At 35.7% G+C, this 20149-nt stretch overlaps 3 protein-coding genes across 3 annotated transcripts in view; 2 read left to right on the top strand and 1 right to left on the bottom strand.

Annotated features, from left to right (window-relative positions):
• LOC129227592 (28S ribosomal protein S31, mitochondrial-like) overlaps positions 1-1819 on the bottom strand; it is a 29733-nt gene extending 27914 nt beyond the window's left edge. The window contains exon 1 of the mRNA XM_054862173.1: positions 1644-1819. Coding sequence (XP_054718148.1) covers positions 1644-1729 — 86 coding nt within the window. The 5' untranslated portion in view covers positions 1730-1819. The remainder of the gene's footprint in view (positions 1-1643) is intronic.
• Positions 1820-2106: 287 nt separating this feature from the next.
• Positions 2107-3646, top strand: LOC129227593 (geranylgeranyl transferase type-1 subunit beta-like). The gene has a single exon (XM_054862174.1). It carries the CDS (start codon positions 2125-2127, stop codon positions 3289-3291), a length of 1167 nt encoding a protein of 388 aa, XP_054718149.1. The 5' UTR covers positions 2107-2124; the 3' UTR covers positions 3292-3646.
• Positions 3647-16837: 13191 nt separating this feature from the next.
• Positions 16838-20149, top strand: part of LOC129227594 (coadhesin-like) — a 75683-nt gene continuing 72371 nt past the window's right edge. Inside the window, 1 exon segment of the mRNA XM_054862175.1 lies at positions 16838-16950. Coding sequence (XP_054718150.1) covers positions 16863-16950 — 88 coding nt within the window. The 5' untranslated portion in view covers positions 16838-16862.

Below are 20149 nucleotides of genomic sequence, written 5' to 3' on the forward strand. Positions count from 1 at the left end.
GTTTGTAGAAAGTATTATACATCCATACAGCTAAGTTTTTGAGAAAAGACAACTCTGACCTTATTTGTCCCCAGGGCCGGATTTGGAAGTGTGGGGCCCCGGGGCAACGAAGGAGTGGAGGCCCCTAATCAGGGTTCGAAAAGATCATCATATTTTCAAAAATATCCGTTACTTTGATATATATCCGAATATTTTGATATATACATGTAAATATCCGATATTTTCGATCAACACTTTAATAGTACGTACATCCTGAAGTTGCTGCTATTTATTTATTATTATTATTATTATTATAATTTACAGGGGAGAAAAAACATAAAATTTGCTGACCCATGAAAGTTAGCATACTTTGAAAAAAAATTATGGTGGAGATCTCTTTGTTGTGGAGGTCCTGGGGCAGTAGCCCCGCCTACCTTCCCTAAATCCGGCCCTGTTTATCCCTCATTTTTGTGTTTTCACAGTTTATCAGCAATTTTTATTATCCGTGGCACCCAATTCCATGGATAATCGGGAGTTTACTGTATCTGCAAACATGAACCATAACCATCAGGGGTGCAAAAACTTGACTTTTCATCTTAAACACATTTGTTTACATTCAAAAAAGGATTTGGTAAAATCCTTAAATACAAATCAATAATTTTATTGCTCTTTACGTATGTTAAGCGTTGTTTTCAAGCTATGAACTCTTAGCACAAAGGTAAACATAAATTTACAAAAATATGATTCACTTTGACAGGCAAACAGCTGAATGACAATACAGTGAAATCCTGTTGCAACAAACTTTAACGAATCTTAAACTTTGCATGCGGTAATGGAATTCCAGTAATGTGACGAAAATTACATCGGGACTGAGAATATATTTCATTGAAGCGGATAATTCGCTGAAATGGTATTCGTTCATGGGCGCCCATATAAAAGGGGCAAGTTTGGACTCAAGCCACCCCCCCCCCCCCACCCCCCTTTAGAAATTAGAGCTTCCTTGCTCTTAGTATTTTTTTTTTACAAAAATGTAAAAACGATTCTTCACCAGCCATTAATTAATAAGTTATTAATAATGTCAAACAAAAATAACTCTAATCTGTACTGAAATCGGTTTTCATGGGGAAATATTTGAGCCCCACAAAATTTTGCATATGGGCGCCCATGTATTCGTTGTGAAAGGATTTCACTGATTTATGAAAAATGCACATTTATTTCATAGACCATAGAGTAAACAGACATGTTGCCTTTGCTCATCTCAGTATTGGCAGGAAGATATGGGCCATTTCACAGCATTTTGGACAAATGTAGAGTCCATAACATAGCCATTTTTTTCCATGTTTGTGTGTTGGTATGACAGACTCAAAACAAAATAATGTGCTAATCAACCAGCAAATTAAATAGTTATAACAAAAAAAAATCATATTATGGACTCTACATAATTGTCCAAAATATTGTAAAATGACCCATTTTCATTTTTTTTTTTTTTTTCAGAAATGAAAAAAAAAAAAAAATGAAGGCTTATTGTGAATATGAAGAATAAGTCAAAATTTATACGCCATAAAAAGGGGATGTTTTTCTGAATAGAAAAGTAGAACTAGGACAATGTTCCAGCATCAGTGCACCCTTGTAAATATAGCACTACATAACTTCGATTTACGTACCTAACACCAGCAATACGATACGTTTGATAATTTACTCGCAATGCTTGCTTTAGAATAAATTTTAACCTAAACGCCGTGCACGCCATTTCGAGAATATTTTAGGTGCTCTTTTAAGAATGTTCAAAAATTAAATCTTCCATATATTCAACACCGACGGTAAGTCAGTCACATTTCATCAGTTTTGTGTAAACAAATAACAAAATAAAGCAACTAGCATTACGGTTACAGCTAAAGTAAAAAGCTTATTTAACTTTGTTTTTTTTTATTACTTTTTTTGATGTTCTGAATGGTAATGACATTGATATTTCATGTAACAAAGCATGGAAGTAGTGAACAACATGTCTGATTCAATATTAATTAGAAACCGCTTATCAATGCATGCTATATTTTCCGTACTTGATAAAAACTTTTTAACTGCAACTGTTAGATTGTTAATTTGTAAATAAAGTTGCAGCGGCCGATCTTTCGCACGAGTGTCATAATGGCTCTGGAATCTGACAAGAACCAATTGGACTTCTCTCGTTTTTTGGGCGAAAAACATGTAAAATTTTGCCTGCGTTTTCTTGGAATGATACCTCAAAGATGCCAATCGCTAGATTCAATACGATTAATAATTGCTTTTTTTGCCGTTTCATCTCTCGATCTTATGGCTGCTTTGTGGAAATTGCCTGATAAACAAAAGATAATCGAATGGATTTATTCACTGCAAGTTGTACCTAACAAAAATGTTGGCTTATCTCCGAAAGACTGCGGTTTTCGAGGGACCGTTCTTTGTTCTTTGAATGAAAATAAAAATTTTGAAATTTGCGATCGTGCACATATAGCTATGACATATACTGCTTTGAGCACTCTTTTAATACTTGGAGATGATCTGAGTAGAGTGGATAAAACAAGTATTATTGAAAGTTTAAAAGGGTTACAACTTTCTGATGGCAGTTTTCGTCCCCTAAATGTTGAATGTGAAAATGACATGCGCTTTTTGTACTGTGCAAGTTGTATTTGCTACATTCTAAATGATTGGAGTGGCATTGATAAAGATAGAGCAGTGAGGTATATCAAAAAGAGTATCAATTACGATGGTGGAATCGGACAGGGACCTGGCTTAGAATCACACGGTGGTTCTACGTATTGCGCCGTTGCAACATTATGGCTCATGGGTGAAATAGAGAGTGCCCTCTCTCCTAATGAATTAAAAGCATTAAAACGATGGCTTGTTTTTCGTCAACAGTGGGGATTTCAAGGAAGACCCAATAAACTAGAAGATTCTTGTTATGCCTTTTGGGTTGGAGCTACTCTCAAACTTCTAAACTGTTATCATTTTGTGAATTATCCTAAGCTTCTACATTTTGTGCTTTCAACTCAAGACCAAATTGCAGGTGGCATTGCCAAATGGCCTGATTATTTACCAGACATGCTTCACACTTATTTGGGTATAAGTGGCCTATCTCTGTACGACACGGGTGATTCTTCAACGAACCCAAATTCAGATTTAACTCTGGGTACAAGTGGCCTATCTCTATGCGACACGGGTGATTCCTCCAAGAACACAAATTCAGCTTCAACTCAGATATTTTCATCAACAGTTCATCCTGCTTTAAATATTAGTCAGCGAGCAGCAGATTTCCTGTCTGAACTACACAAACAGTGAGAGCTTATACTGGGGATGTGCTGATCAATGAGCAGCACTGATTTATCATCCGCCAGATTTTGCTGATTAATCTGCAGAAAACATTATTCCCAAAATAATTTTTTAAAAATATATCTACAACTAGGAAGCATGATGAATAACATTTATTAACAGTAAATAAAATATATTGTTTTCTCCAAACATTACTGTAACAACGTGTAGTATGGAAGTGTAGAGTAGGGCCATTTCCATGGACACTTTCGACCCCGGAAAAAACCTGCTTTTCACAGCATTCCGCTTATTAACGGGTTTTATGTGGAATCTTTCTACTCCTACTAGCTTCTGGAGTGAAAGCGGTGTTTTTACCCAGAATGCATTACGCGAAACAAGTTCGTCTACTGGCCGCTAAGGATGCTGGGTAAAAAACGCTTTCTCTGGTACAATGGGAGAACCTCTTTTTACATGGAAACGGGGAATTTTTCAATCAGGTTTTTTGCGGAGCCAGAGCGGGGATTTACCGGGTCGAAAAGTAAATTGTGAACGCGGCTAGTGAGAAAGACTAAAAGTAAATATTTCAGTAAGTTACCGCCCTATAGCCAGGGCTAAGGCAGAAATACATTGAAATACACCGCCAACACAGTCATTCCAGGCAAGGACTGCAGACTCATCTGGTCAGTGCTAATTCCATATTAGCCACCAGTTTGTTTGGCACTCTTGGCTTCCTTAAGAGGTTTTCCACCTCCAGCTCAGTCACTTCCTAAGCCGGGCTGATGAGTGCTAATAAGCATGAAACTGCAATCCTCGGCTGAAATGACTGAGCTGGCGGTGTATTTAATGAAAAAACAAATAGTTAAGAAAGTGCGTACAAAACTGAATGAAATATTGACTAATAACCCTCACAGTTGATACTCAAATGACACTCTTTTGAATAAGTAAATTCCAAGACTTTTATATTGCAATGCAAAATCTTTAGTAAGAAGTCACCCCCCCCCCCCCCCCCCCCTTATTCTGCAACCATGTATTTTCACAGAACTTTCAATCCATGTCAAGTCAATATTTTTCCTATCCTAGGTCCCTCTTCCCCAATCTTTTCACATCATCTGCTATGCAGTTTCCTTATGTTTTTAATGATATTTCTATTTATCTTTTGAAAGACAGAAATAAACATATACAGTAATTTCCCAATTATTCCCGCGTCAATAAACAATCAGGAATGGTTTTTTTTTTTTGTCCAAAAATTGCAAATGTAAACTCACTTGTTTTTGTTTTATTTGTGTATTTTTTATGCTTTGTTCATCGTACATACACTTGTTCTATATTGATGCTAAGGTCTGTTGTGCAAAAATACAAAGCATTTTTACTGTAGTGTATATATTTATTGTTTGTAGAAGTATTAGACATCAAAACAGCTAAATTTTTGAGGAAGGACAATTTTTACCTTATTTGTCCCTAATTGTAGTCTTTTTCCGGATTATCTGCGGCACTCTTACCACCCAATTCCACATATAATCGGAAGTTTAATCTATATATATATGATCCCACTGCAATCTCCTCTTAACTCTCTCTAGAAAAAGAAAGCTTCCATAATGCTTTTGTTTTATTTCTTAAATAAAACCAGAATCATTTCCAAAGTTAGTTATGATAACTTTTCCCTAGCTTTTGATGATAATTTGTTTTCCCCCCAGTTATTATGTTCCTTATAACTATACATGTTGACGTCATATGTTTTGCTACTAACTCTTTAAATTATTCATTTTTGTTTCAACAAAGTATTAAATATCATTTGTTTTTTGAAAAATTTATGTACATACTTCATTACTTTTTTTCTTAACAAACTGATGGTTGAAAAAATTTTATTTTTTAATTTATTTTTTCTATATTGAATAAGTATACACATGTATACAATGTTGCAGCATATTTCATATGTTGATAATTTTCCCCTTTAGCATCATTCTTTAAAGATAACCTTATAATTTTTTTGAAGAATCAAGTCTCAGATTAAATTTCCATACCTATTAGTTAACATAAAGTAATTTTATGAACTATATAATATGAAAATTTAATGAAGTTTTCAAATTATTTTAAGAAACTCATTAAAGTTGAGAAAAATAAATTGTGTCTCAAAATATAAAATTAAAAAATATATATATGATAGAGAAATTGATAAGAATAAAAATAATCAAATCAGTAATTGGCCAGTTTGCTTATTATCGGCACATCCTTAGCTTATACCAACCCCAGCTAGTTAATACAATCTTAATTCTCAACAAATCAAATCTCAAATAGAATTGTTATAACAATACTATCAAAATCTTATGCAAAATTCAAATATATTTGCATTTATTCCTTTGAAAAAATGGTTCTCATTCTCATCAAGAAAATTTATGTTTATCAAATAAATTTTTCAAGAAAATTCAGAAATTGTTTTTTAGATTGAAAAAGCCATCTTATCTGTACAAGATGATAAATGATGATTACTTAGAAATATATTTTTCTATTCTCAGCTTGTTTTATACATACTTGTGTGTGCATTATGTCAAGTACAAGCATAAATAGATTTCCCTTCTTTTTCTGACACAGGGAAAAAAGTGGCACATGTGAACATTTTTTTTTTTCATTTTTTAATTTCTCAGAAAATATTTTCAATTTCTCACAGAAAAAGGGTCCCCATGATTGAATAGTCATTTCTTTGTGCCATGGATTTTTTTTCAGATCTTTAAAAAAAATATTTCTATACTTTATAGAATTTTTAAAAAAATGTCTTCAATTGTTCTCATTTGCCCCTATAGGGGGTAGATGTGAACAAGCTTGGAGCACATGTGAAACACAATTGAAAAATGCAAGACGAGCATCATATTTCAGAGAAAAACTCATTATAATGAAGCATACAGTCGACTCCTGCTACAACGCGATTCGACTTACATGAATGGCTATAACGCGAGTTTTTCCCGAGTAACGACTTTTAGGGCTAACGCGAATTCCTCTTCTGCAATACGATTTTTTTTGGAAGGAAGTATCAGTTTTGTTATTGGGTCCTAAATATTGGTTTCGTGAATATATTTTATCCCTATTGCGTCACTGATAGCGAAAGTTCCCGTCACCATACTAGTCCACACATCGTTTTATCAGTGCATCCAGTAACCACTCGGCGCCTTTCTTTCTAAATATTAAAGTTGATGAAATAAAATGGCACCTTAGTCCACTGTTTCATCTAAAGTTTGTAAAGATGCTTTACTAAAAAGTACATCGACGGTAGCACGACATTAAGTATGTAATGTACATGCCGTATAGTTTTATTTTATGTTTTTCTCTGCCATTGACCATTTATTTTGTGCATCTTAACAGTTTTTTTGTGTTGAATGGAGCAGCTTTTTTATGTTTTAATTACAGTAAAAGTACAGTTCTTAATTATAAGAAACTTTAATGTTTCCTTGAGAAATGCCTTAAAGCAGTTTGGGGGATGTTTATAAGTGTCTTAAAGAATTTTGGAATTTTTGGAAATTTATTTTTTCAAGTACATTTCCTTTTTTTTCTTTTTTAAGGGGTCACAGTACCTTTCAAGCATTTTTTTTTCAATTTAAGTAAATTTTATATTTCTTTGAAACCATAACATGCATACTTATTTCTTAATCAAATATTTAAAAATATTGCCTGCTTTTTTTAAAAAAAATCAAAAAAATGAAGAAAATTTCAATTTTTTGAAATCCCTAAGGCTTTTTTATTTTTGCACTAATTTAAAAAAATTTTTTTGCCAAACGATCACTATATTCATCTCTAAAAATCGGTGCATTCATTTGCTTATGAGTTTATTAGAAAATTTTCTGTGATTAATTATGTAAAAAATCGAAGTTTTTTTTTTTTTTTTTAATTGGTTTTTAAAGGTTTAACATGCTCTAAACATTTGAGTAATTTATAAAATGCTTATCCAATGCACAGTTTTGTCAAATATGTTATCCAAATTGCAAAAAGTATTACTTTAAAGCTGTATCTTTAATAGAAAAAATCCTTAGGGATTCTAATGACATGAAAACACAAAAATACCATCATTTGAAAAAGCAGTTTAAAGGTTTTCTTTTGCATAAGAATACATAGCGAGCATGGCCTAAAACCACTCATAACTTTTTAAATATTTGAACTAAAGCAATGAAACTTTTTCTTGAGTACTTGAAAAGTAAATTTCATTTTCTAGTGATTGAAAACTTTGAAAATTTGGAAAAGTGTGCCTACAAACCACAAATGGGAGGGGTAAGAAGAAGGAATGCCACTATATTTCAAATTCCAACTCCTTGCTACATCCTGCACTAAAAATGAAAAAACCACGGTTCTCACGTTTCTGAAACATGTTACGAATGTTTGTAAACTCACGCGTTTCATATATCTTGCTATTTATATAATTCTGAATGCAGTATTTTGGAAATTCTTTAGTTATTGCTTGATTTTAGCTTACTTCTTCTGCATACTGTCACTCTGTTTAGCACGGAAAAGAAATACACTACCTCTATTCCTTCACGTTTTCTGCACCACTTGCAACTGAAGCAAAAATGTTGTCCTAAAAAATCTGTAGGTTATTTTTTCTTTTAAATTTAAAATAGATCTTCTTACAAAGTTAGGACTGGACTGTAAAAATTTATAATTAATACTAAAATATCAGAGACTGGAAAGTACAAATGAAGTGCGTTAAATAATTTTAATTGTTCTAGAGTCCTTGAAAATAATTAGATAAGTCTTCGAAAATCCTAAGCAAAGTGGGCACTAATTTTATTTCTTATCAAGTGTATACATTATGAATTGTTCAATCGGGCAGTACATTACTCTCTTGTTACCTATTTTCTAAATCTGTACACCATTTACAAATAATACTTGTAATACAGTTTACGTTGCCCTCGCTATTCTCTTCATTTCCACTTCTGAACTATTCAAAAAAAGAAAAAAAAATCATGAATTTTTTCTTTTAAGAATTTGGAAAGTGTGTTGTTACTATGTATAAAGTCCTCCCAAGACTCGCACGAATTTCAAGTTTTTTGTGTCAGTAATAGTTTTCAATGGAGATTATTTCTCTAAATAATAGTTAAGGGACTTGGGGCCCGTATAAAAAGTTAGATTTTGTATTTTTTGACTTATTTTTATTTTTACTTCAAACTTTCAATATCTTAACTCTGTATCTGATTTTGAACATTTTTGCAATTGGTAGTACACATCTAAGACTAACGGTTGCGAAAATAAAGGTCTAGCAAGTTAAAACGGAACACCCTGTATAAATATATATGTAATGTTACAAATTCTTTAAATAGTAATTATTTTTATGATTAATTTGTTGAAATTTGGCTAAATTTGGCATTTATGTCATTATCTTTCACCTAAAATTATCTTAGTATTGTAACCTGCAAATAGTTTCTTCTTGTGAATACACAACCCCCCTTACATTCAAATGAAGTAATGGTCTCTCCATTTCTGAATGATAAGATTTGTGAATGGAATAAAAAGAAAACACGAGAAATTGGTAGGAGGTTGTAGGAGTTTCTGGATCTTTCTTTGCTGGTATAAAACGCCGGGCGTCTTGTGAATGGAGGAGAGTCAGTTTAGTTGCTTTTCAACTGTGGAGTCTCGTTTTCAGCGTTCCACTGGAAGTGTGTATTAGCCTTTGCGCTGTGGTTTTGCGTATTTTGATGTAAATACGTGTGTGACCGTTGCGTTTACGGTGTTAATTGATATTTGCCTAATTGCTATGGTTAATTTAGCAGTTGCTAACGATATTTCTTGTACATAGTTGTAAATAAATTTCCTGTGTTTTCTCGAAAACTGTGTCTCTAACTCTTTTTTCTTGGCGAACGACTACCGTTCGCCATGAAAGAAGAGGTTGAGACCCTCCTGAAAGAGATGCAGGAGAATGACGTCATCAAACCCTCGTCCAGTCCTTGGGCCTCTCCCATCGTCTTGGTCCGAAAGAAAGATGACTCCACCAGATTTTGTGTCGATTACCGACGGCTAAATGAAATCACCAAGAAAGACAGATACCCTCTTAAACGGATAGACGAGACTTGGACACTATTTCCGGAGGTGGTTTTCGACCCTGGACTTGAAGAGCGGCTAATGGCGTGACAGGTAGAGAGATACACCCTGATGACCGAGAGAAGACGGCGTTTACAACTGGACAATGCTATAACAGTTTAAAGTGATTCCTTTCGGCCTCTGCAACGCACCAGCCACGTTGGAGCGTTTTATAGAGACAGTGTTAAAAGGACTCTCCTACGAGTCCTGTCTGGTCTACTTAAACGATATCATCATCGTGGGACGCAGTTTCGAAGAACATTTGGCTAATCTATAATCTTAAAGAGGTGCTGCAAAAACTCAAGGAAGCCAACCTGAAATTAATCCCGTCCAAATGTAATTTGTTCCACCGAGAAGTGAACTACCTTCCTTGGGCACATCATCTCTTCTGAGGGTGTACAAACGGATCCAGAAAAGGTATCTGCGGTCAAGAGTTGGAGTTGTCCCGAAAACGTCCATCAGCTGCGAAGTTTCCTAGGGCTCTGCACGAACTACAGAAAGTTTGTAAAGGGTTTTTCCAAAATTGCACGACCTTTACATAAGCTGACGGAGAGCAAACAAAAGTTTGAATGGTCCAAAGAATGCGAATATGTATTTCTACGACTGAAGGAAGCTTTAACATCAATGCATATTCTCTCATATCCTCAGCTTGGAAAACCCTTCATCCTCGACACTGGTGCGAGCCACGAGGGCATCGGAGCTGTTTTATCTCAAGAAATAGACGGCAATGAACATGTCATCGCTTACTGGAGCAAATGCTTATCAAAGTCGGAGCGAAATTACTGCGTCACCAGAAAGAAGTTGTTGGCCATAGTTAAAGCTGTAGAACACTTTACACTTCCATCGTTACCTCTACGACCGAAAGTTTCTGCTTCAGACAGATTATGTCTCGTTAACTTGGGTTTTGAATTTCAAAAATCCGGAAGGCCAGATAGTCAGGTGGATACAGAGGCACCAGGAATATGACATGGAGATCAAGCATCGCAAATGGTTGTCTCACGGTAATGCAGACGCTTTACCAAGGAAACCCTGTCCGGAGACCTTGCCACTATTGTTCCCGAATCGAGAAACAGTATAGAACGACTAGCTCTACTGCCTATCAGGTGACAGTGACTTCAACATCATTAGAGCCTGATCCATGAAGTGACGACCAAGTTCGAAAAGATCAGCTTGAAGACCCGGACATAAAATCAGTTTTGAAAGTCACAGTCGGCGACCTAGCTGATGGCAGGACGTTTCCATCTTCAGTCCTGCAACAAAAGGCTTTATGGAACTCATGCCATTTACGGAACGGCGTACTACACTGAAATTGGGAATCTGACGATGGTAAAACATCCAGGTGGCAGTTACTTCCCCGATCAAGGATTTCAGATGTTCTGAAGGAACTACATAGTAGTGCGACTGGAGGACATTTTGGTGTCTTGAAAACCCTCAATAAAGTTTGAGAGCACTTCTTCTGGAGCAAGGCAAATGATGACGTGGAGAAGTGGTGCCATTCTTGTGACGCCTGTGCTGCTCGTAAAGGATCGAAGAAAAGAAGCCGAGGGAAGCTACATCTGTACAACGTTGGAGCTCCTTTCGTACGAATCGGGATCGACATCCTGGGTCCTCTACCAAGAACTGCTGACGGGAACAAATACATCCTTGTTTCCATTGACTATTTCTCCAAATGGATAGAAGCATATCCCGTTCCAGATCAAGAAGCTACCACCGTAGCAGAGACTCTAGTCCAGCATTGGATCTCGAGATATGGAACACCTTTGCAGATTCATTCCGATCAGGGAAGGAATTTCATCTTTGCTGTGTTTAAGGGCCTATGTCAAATTCTCAAATTTGAGAAAACTAGGACAACACCACTACACCTGCAACCGGACGGCATGGGGGGAGAGATTTAACCGCACAATCTTAAATAATCTCCCGCTCATGGTCTCCAGAAATCAACAGGATTGGGTTGTTGTTACTTATCTCGAAATTGTCTAGCAGGACTAGACAATCCAAATATCTCCAGGAAGTTCAGGAAAAATTGTGGGTTGCAAAGAACCTCATCTTTTGTAAAACCCAAGCAAGTCAAAATGTGAGCTGGTGAGGCTTCACCAGCAGAACACCATCGGCATTCCGGAAAGGCATTGAGACCCCCACAAAACCTGAGGGTTCTCGTGTGGCCACTTAAAAATCTTGTGTAGGCGGTTTGGTATGATCTACGTCTGAGTTTGAAGGATTCACCCGGACATTTTACGAAGTGCTATGAGTGGGTGGGAGGAGTTTTCACTTTTCTATTTAACTCAATTTTTGCCTTGGTGGAAATCTCCCAAAAGGTGAGTTCACCAGGAGGTCTCACACCCTGCAGCAGACCGGGCCAGGGAGTCTGCTCTTTTATTGTTTTCAACACCGACATGTTAGGGAGTCCACTGGAATTGAATACTGTGTCCGAGCGAAATTTTCTGAAGTAGATTCAGGATGTCAAGACTAGTCTGATCACCAACCAAGTCCCAATTATAGAGATGCTGAATTGAGGTACGGACTATCAGTCAAAACCCAGATATCCTCGTACCTATCCTTCATCTGAACAGCACACTGCAAGCCTTTCCTTATAGTAATAAGCTCCGATCTAAACACTAAGCAAAAATCTGGGTTTTTTAATTTTGAATTCCTAAACTCCGGTAGGAATAGGAATGTACACCCCACTCCCCGAAATTCCCCCATCACCCCTGCTACCATCTTATAAATCTTCAAAGAATGCGGAATTTCATGGATGGTCTCCAGAGCCAATTGTTTAACAAGTGCCGGAATTTCTGTGTTTTTCGTCACACTGGTCATGAGTTCATCATGGAAATGAATTCCATCGAGTTCCAAACTAACTCCCGGGGGACTCAAGGAGTGGGATTCCACAGCGGAAGAAGAGAGGTTCAGTGTTTTTGCAAAGGAAAACGGGCTGTGTTTCTTCAAGCGCTGATTATCAATCCATGCATGAAGGTAGGTGGAAGTCCTACGCTGACTATTGTAACTATATAACTTTGTTAAAGTATTTTGTGAGGCAGTAAATTCTTCTCCATAAAAGAGGCGGCAAGTTACTCTCGAAGAGCACAATTTGGTTGGGACAACTGTGTTTCTTTCAGACTAGCGGCACAATGCTGCACTCTTTCAAGTTTAATGAGATTGGTGTCTGAAGCACAAGAGTAGGGGGGGGGGGAACTGTACTCCAGAATTGGTCTGATGAGAGAAATATACGTAGTTTGGAGGGTGCTAGCCTCTGCTCCCCAGTCACGACCAGATACAAATTTAAGAATATTAAGCCTCTTCCTTTCCTTGGCTACTTGGCCATCAATATGTTTATTGCTTGTGATCTCTTGGTCTAAAGTGTAACGATGGTATTTAGCATTTTTCGCGTCACTTAATTGCGTGCCATTCATGAAAATCCTAGGCTGATAATTGAAGAGATGTCTATATTAGTTGTGAAGAAGGTAGTCGATGATTTCGAAGCATTAAATATTAGTTTATGTTGCTCAGCAAACGAATGAGCTTCTTCCATAGCCACGACTGAGATTAAGCTCAGTTTCACTTATATCTGATCCAGAAGTTCAGATGATGACATCATCAGCAGAGATGCCAACGTCACAGTGCCTAGAAATCTCTTTTTCGGTACCAGCGAAGTAGAGAGAAAACAGGACAGGACTTAACACTGATCCCTGTAGTACACCCTGTCTAAGACCGTAAGGATCGGACAGTGAGTTATTGTATTTTACACTTATAGATCTATCCCAGAAAAAGTCTGAAATCCAGGGAAGAGCCCTGCCCTTTATACAAAAAGAGTCGTGAAGTTTGGTAATCAAAAGTTGACGCCAAACTTTGTTGAAAGTTCTGGACATATCCAAGAGGGCGGCAACAATGTGATTAGTAGGCCTTTTATTCTGCGCGTCTCGAATATTCTGGCAGACAAACAAGATCTGATCAACCGTGCTATGACCCCCTCTGTTCCATACTGCTCTCTAGCAGGCAAGTCATTTGCATTTAAATGAAGTTTTAACCTTGTAAGAATAAGTCTCTCCATATGTTTACATACAAAAGAGGTCAGCGCAAAGGGTCTAAAGCTTTCAGGGTTGCTAGAGTCCTTTCCAGGTTTTAAGATGGGAATGATAATGGCTCTTTTCAATCCACGGGGGACCAGTATTCCAAGAAAGGTTAAAAATACCCAGAAGTCTCTGCAAACCAAGAGGCCTAAGGTGGCTAATCATAAACTCATGAATGCCATCAGGGCCCGGGGATTTGCGAAGATCCATAGCTCTCAGAGCAGAATTAAGTTCTCTCAACGAAAATTCCTTAATAAAAATGGTGCTCCCGGAGCTACAAGAACGACAATTGTTAATCATTCTTTTAGATTTGTTTTTAACAACAACATCATTATGGTTTAATGCCAAATTACTCATATTTTTGTAGATCTCTCCCAAAACATTGGCTGCAGTTTTATCATCTAGAGAGGCCATGCCATCCCGTTTACACTGTAAAAAATTTCCTGAGTGTTTCCGTGTAACGGTTCGGCATTTCAATGGTTTTTATCCACTTCCTGGAAATATCAAGTATCATTGTCAAAAAGTTTCCTGAATTGCTGCAAGCTGCCCAAATGCAGACTTCTCTCTGTTGTAAAAAATATTTTTAGCTCTTAATTTAAAGATTAACTAAGAGTATTTATAAGGTGTATCGGCTTCCATTCTATTACGGCTCGTCCATGCTGATTAAACTCCCAAAGAGAGCAAATAAGTATGGACTACGTAGCTTTGCAAGAAATTGCTATAAAGCGAGATGCTTAATACTTGCAATTCTGGCTTAGTTTTGGCTATTTTTGCAATACTGCTTTTGTAACTTGTTTGATAATCAAGAAGGTGCCAAGCTGTTATACAGGGTGTCCGAAAAGTCCTTGACACATTAAAAAAATTCATAGAAAACCAACAAATTGTCGTATGAATTTGCGGTTTGCACCATAATACTTCCCAGGTTCAAAAGTTTTTATGACATCGGAAAAAAAATGAAAAGGGGGGAAAAAAAGAAGAAGAAAAAAGGCATTTCCTCACAAGGGTGATGTCAGTATATGCTATACTTGTAATTCTTCGTTTAGTAATTTTCATTCCTTTTTGCGTTTTCCCATGTCAACAAAAACGATTTAAAAGTTACTTTTAAATTTCTTTTTTTTAACCGACTTCAAAAAGGAGGCGGTTATCAATTCATACCGTATGTATGTTTTTTTTTTTTGTTTGTCCACTCATAGCGTCTCACCTAGTGAATCGATTTTGATGATTCTTTTTTTAATGGATAGGGGATGGCTCAACTTAGGTCCCATTACTTTGTTTGACCATATTTGTTCTTTAGAAAAAAAGTTATGGGCAAAAAACAGTACATTTTATGCAATTTCCCTATTAAATGATTTTGTAGCGAAGTTCGCACTTGTCATCCGTGGATAACGGTGGCTCAGTGGTAGAATTCTTGCCTCCCATACGAGCGTCCCGGGTTCAAATCCCGACTAGGACAAAATGAATTTTACTAAAATTTCGTTTCGACTGTTTCCCGTATTTTCTCGAATCTTCTTTTAATTTCTGTATCTTTCCAAGTCTGGAAAGTTCACGCACTTTCTCAAGTTGTATATAAAGAGATGTAACGTTCATTCTTGGTTCTGAATAAAGATCTCGAGTTGAGACTAACGAGTATTCGCTTCATTTAGCTTTCACATTGTCTTCGCTATCTTCATCTACGCGACAATAGGAAACTCATTGTTATAAAACTTTGGTGCCCTATAACAGTAACATTAATAGTAATTGTAATGATAATTTTGAATGAAGGCTTCTCTGAAGCAAGCATCAAATTTCTTCAAGGGATATTTCGATAATGGGGAATCTGGCGCTGTCGTCTCATTTTTGGGTAAATAATTTTATTTTAGTAACCCTGCTGATGTATAGTAACCCTATGTGAATTATCAAAATCTTCCTTTCTTCAGTGCTATTGCTCCACAGTAGGGGTAAACCTAACCTGGAAGCGAGGTGATGCAGTGATTAGGATCTGCTTAGCCTTCACAATGCTACCATTAGGTTTGACTCAACTACTCTGTAGTATTTTTATCGTTATCATCTCGGGGCTAAGTAAGAAAATACAGGATTGCATCATGAGCAACTTAGATGCTGTGGAATGTAAATTAGTTAGGAAAAACGTAATACTTAAATGGTTATAATTAAATTAACTACGCATGATTTCCAGAGAGGAACAAAGATAAGTTTTTAGTGCCAATCGCTTAAAGTTTAACGCGTGTCAATGGTTTTTTTTTTTTTTTTTTTTAGTATGGAGCATTTTTAAGAAAAAAATGTGAAGTTTCGTGATGGTAACTTCTTATTATTTCTGAAATACTTAATTTACACTAAAAAGAATGAAATAAAAAAATTTTGAAAAAAAATAGAACCGACTTCAAAATTGCTCTAAAAAGTGAAAAATAATTTTATTCTTTAAACACCATCGATAATGCTTTTAAACATAATTTTTGAAGTTGGCGCAAAAACGATGGATAAAATCATTCACAGCCATAACTCAAATACAACTATAAATTTAACCAGGACCAGTTTCTTCACTATCACATACATTATGCATTGATGACAGCATATTTGAATAGCGATATAAATGTTTCGTTCGTAACTTAGGATGCTTTTCTGAAAAAAAAATATGAACGAAGCATGGTTACACTAGATTTTACGTTTTGTTTTTGCGCCAACTTCAAAAATTATGTTTAAAAGCATTATCGATGGTGTTTAAAAAATAAAATTATTTTTCACTTTTTAGAGCAATTTTGAAGTCGGTTCTATTTTTTTTCAAAATTTTTTTATTTTAAACTTTCGTCGGATTTGTCAAGTTCTTTTTAGTGTATTTTAAAGTTTTTGTTTATTATTTAATGTATTTACATTTTAAGTTTTTAATCTTTAAATTTGTTATTTAGTGTATATTGGTTATTCTCATTTTTCATTTTAATAATATTGATGTGTTTTTTCTTCGCTATTTTTGTTTAAAATGTATTCAACTGTATTTCTATGCATGTCGTTGTATTCGAAAATCAAAAATGTTGTAACTAACGCTGTGTTCTTTTGGTTTATAATTAAATTTTCCCCGCTATTCCTTCCCCACCTTTGACCTGTTCTTCCTGGATAGTAGACTTCACTCCCCTCATCGAACCGATGAGGTCTAGATATCATTCGGGTGGGGGGGGGGGGGAGTGGAGGAGTTCATTATTATGGTGCTCGTGACTTTCAATGTCGTCTTGTTCTGAATGGAGGGACCCCTGTGCGCACGCTTAGCTTATATTGTATGTGTGTGGGCGATAAATTCTTAGAACACTCGCCAAATCTTTGAATATTGATACATTTTTTTATTTTCAGCACATGCACATTTCTTTAGTTATCCACTGTTGTTTGCATTTCCGCAAATCAGCTTCACAACTGATTCGCTCATTTCCTTCCGCTCTTTCACATTCGCTAAAGGATTCATTACAAACTGTATCTGTAAGTCTGCAAATCAAAATGTGCGCTCGATCAAAATTTCACGAGCATGTTTTCTTTTGGAGCTTCTTTGTTGTTTTCCTCCTCATGTTGAACGTGGCATTAGCAAGTGAGTAATGAAATTACCAAGTTGGTTATATCTGACAACCTATGGTCTAACTGTAAATCTATAGATCAGAGTTTCCCAAAATGTGGTCCGCGGACCCCCGGGGGTCCGCGGTGCTATCCAGCGTTAAATATATTTGACGTGACGTTAAATATTTTTGCCGTTAAATATATTTGACATTGAAGGATGAGCAACGTTATTTTAATTCAAAAAGAAAGCACATTTATGAGGAACTAGTGGTACCCGCACGGCTTTGCCCGTAATAGAAAAATTAAAAGGTCTTTTGGTTCGCCTGTATATTTACAAATAATGTATGGTGAATTTTCTCGCCCATTGGCTTGTGCCCGTGTTACGGTTCCACGTTATGATAATTTCGTATCTTGCCAATTGGCTTGTGCCCATGTTACGGTTCCACGTTATGACAATTTCGTAATTTACTCGTCCATCTTATGATATTTTTGTTCTTAAAATTGGAATAGAAAAAGAACCGCATCGAATTTTCGAAAAATCGCTTCGAGGTGCACACCCCCATGCTACAAACTAACTTTGTGCCAAATTTCCTGAAAATCGGCCGAACGGTCTAGGCGCTATGTGCGTCACAGAGATCCAGACATCCAAACATCCTACAGACATCCAGACATCCTCCGGACAGAGAGACTTTCAGTTTTATTATTAGTAAAGAAGATAAAGTTCTTGCTTAAGTACATGCAGGACGCAAAAGTCTCCCCCCCCCCTTTCGGAACTCTCGGAGGAAAACGCACTACACATTAACTAATTTTGTGTACATGACGAAGTTCATATTGTTACAAAACAATATTAATTAAAATGCAAACATTGAGGCACATTTTCACAGCTGAGATATTATAGTTCGAATAAAATTTTCAAGACTAAATTTAATAGTCAAGATTCTAAATTTCAAGCAAAGGCTGAAGCACAGGTAGATCAAGTGCTATAGTTTTCAGTCGATTTTAATAATTATGGTTTATGAAGTACCACTGTTTTATAAATTTGTTTCATAACATGCTTGCGTTTATTCAGCAAAATCATTTGAAGTGAAAGTAAACGTTTGACGCTTGAGATTTTCGTACAGTCACCAAATTTTGGGCAATCATCCTTTCTTTCTGGCCAAATCGCCAAGGCCTAAAATATTTAATGCTTGGAATATATTGATATTATTAGCATACTTCATACTTATATCGAACCCGCACCTGCTGGACTCTGTTGATGTAGTTAGTATGTAAAGAGCTGATAAATAAGAGCGGTGAGAACGGTTGTAGCACTGGTGTAAGTGGAGTTGGGGGGGGGGGGGATATACAGAAGAATGAATAAATAAATGAAAAGAAAAAAAGCGTAAAAATATATTAGAAAAAAAAAAAGATTTAAGTGTGTCAAATCTTTTTTTTTTAAAGGTATGGTGAGAGAGAGAAATAAACGTCAAACGTTCCGTATACATGCAACCTTTTGTATTACGCAACCTTTAATCTTAAAATTCTTGTTGGGGTCGACAAATGCGAGATTTAAAATGATACAATGAACACCAGTTTTTCATAGTACTTTCATTAGAGGAATTCTAATGATACCTTGGAAATGTACCTTAGAAGAGATAATTTGGGACTGCTTCAAAACATGATCCAAGACTAGATTATTAAATTTTCCTGTTTTTATTCTTACAGAAAAACATCCTTGAAAAAAGACCACCTTCAACTATTGAAGTCAACGGACTATATCTGCTAGGTAAAATATATATTCCCTTGCATAGTTAACAAGATTAAATAGTAAGAGAAAAGGTACGATTCTTTATACTAATCTCTCTGCTCAACCTTTCACAGTTCTAGCAGTCTACAAGAATTTCAATCATTTCGCGATATTTATACCAGTATTTGAAGGGTTATCGACCGCCGCACCCAGCCGTGCGGGGGGCCCGCTACGCGGACCCCCCGGGCGGTGGAACCTAAGGCCTACGGCTAAGAGGTGGGGTGTGTGCGGAGAAAAGTATTTGAAGGGTTTGTAAGTAAGTGAATTATCTTTCAGAAATTCTATAAATGCAATGAAAAGTAGAACTCCTTTTTACGTAATATTTTGGTACTTTCACGTTTTAAATTTTAATAATAATAGTTTTAAAAACTAAAAAAAAACACGCTTTCGTAGCAAAATGAACTAAAAAGTGAAAAATAATCTTTGGATGATAGTACTTGACCAATCACTTAATTTTAATGTAATACAAAAAAGCGTGGGGGTGCTTCTTATCAGTTGTCTTGAATTTCTTCCATTTGTTGTCCATGCAAAAATGTAAATAGACAGCACCCCACGCTTTTTTGTATTACATTCAAATTAAGTGATTGGTCAAGTACTATCATCCAAAGATTATTTTTCACTTTTTAGTTCATTTTGCTACGAAAGCGTGTTTTTTTAGTTTTTAAAACTATTATTTTTTTTTCTTCTTTTTAGTTTAACTTGTTTTACGAAAAATATTAATTTCAACATTGTTCAAAATCTTTTATATTCGTGAAATTTACCCAAAAAAAGCTAATCCATCTCAGTCATTGATGTATGTGTGCGGAAATCATATCTACATTACTTTGAAAATTTGAGATGAATTTGAATAAAAGTTTTATTCAACAATGGTCTGATCAGCAATGAATTTCCAATTGAAGGCTCCCTAAATTTTGGCATGAAATTAGTTAAAAACAATTATATTTCATGTTCTAATTACCTTGGAGCATTGAAACAAATTTTGTCTGATGCAGAAAAAATAAAGGTTTTTGTAGATATTTTTAAATAATTTATGTAAGCATTTTTTAATGTATTTTTTTAAATTTTTAATTTTTCACATTGTTGGATTTATGCCAAAATATTGATTAAAACTGGAGGAAACTAACAATTAAAAGAGTTAATTAATTTGATTACAGAATATTGCATTGTCATCGGGTCTGAGGTCGTGTGCCAAATTTCAAAAGAATCCGATCGCAGGAAGTGGGCGAAATTTGAGCTGCAAGATTCCGTTACAAGATACATACATACATAATACATACATACATACATACATACATACAGAAGAAGCTAATAAAAGCGTGTTAAAAAGGAGTTTTGTGACGCATAGTAAGAAGTTATAACTCCTTAAATGTATAAATAATTACTCAACTATTACATTGTTTTGATATAGCGAAATAAATAAAAACGCTAAAACAAAAGAGCAACAATT

Source organism: Uloborus diversus, chromosome 8 (genome assembly GCF_026930045.1).
Source record: "Uloborus diversus isolate 005 chromosome 8, Udiv.v.3.1, whole genome shotgun sequence".
NCBI classification, from domain to species: domain Eukaryota; kingdom Metazoa; phylum Arthropoda; class Arachnida; order Araneae; family Uloboridae; genus Uloborus; species Uloborus diversus.

Bases quoted from the DNA above. Each gene is read 5' to 3' on its own strand.
- LOC129227593 (XM_054862174.1), top strand. From the start codon at position 2,125: ATGGCTCTGGAATCTGACAAGAACCAATTGGACTTCTCTCGTTTTTTG.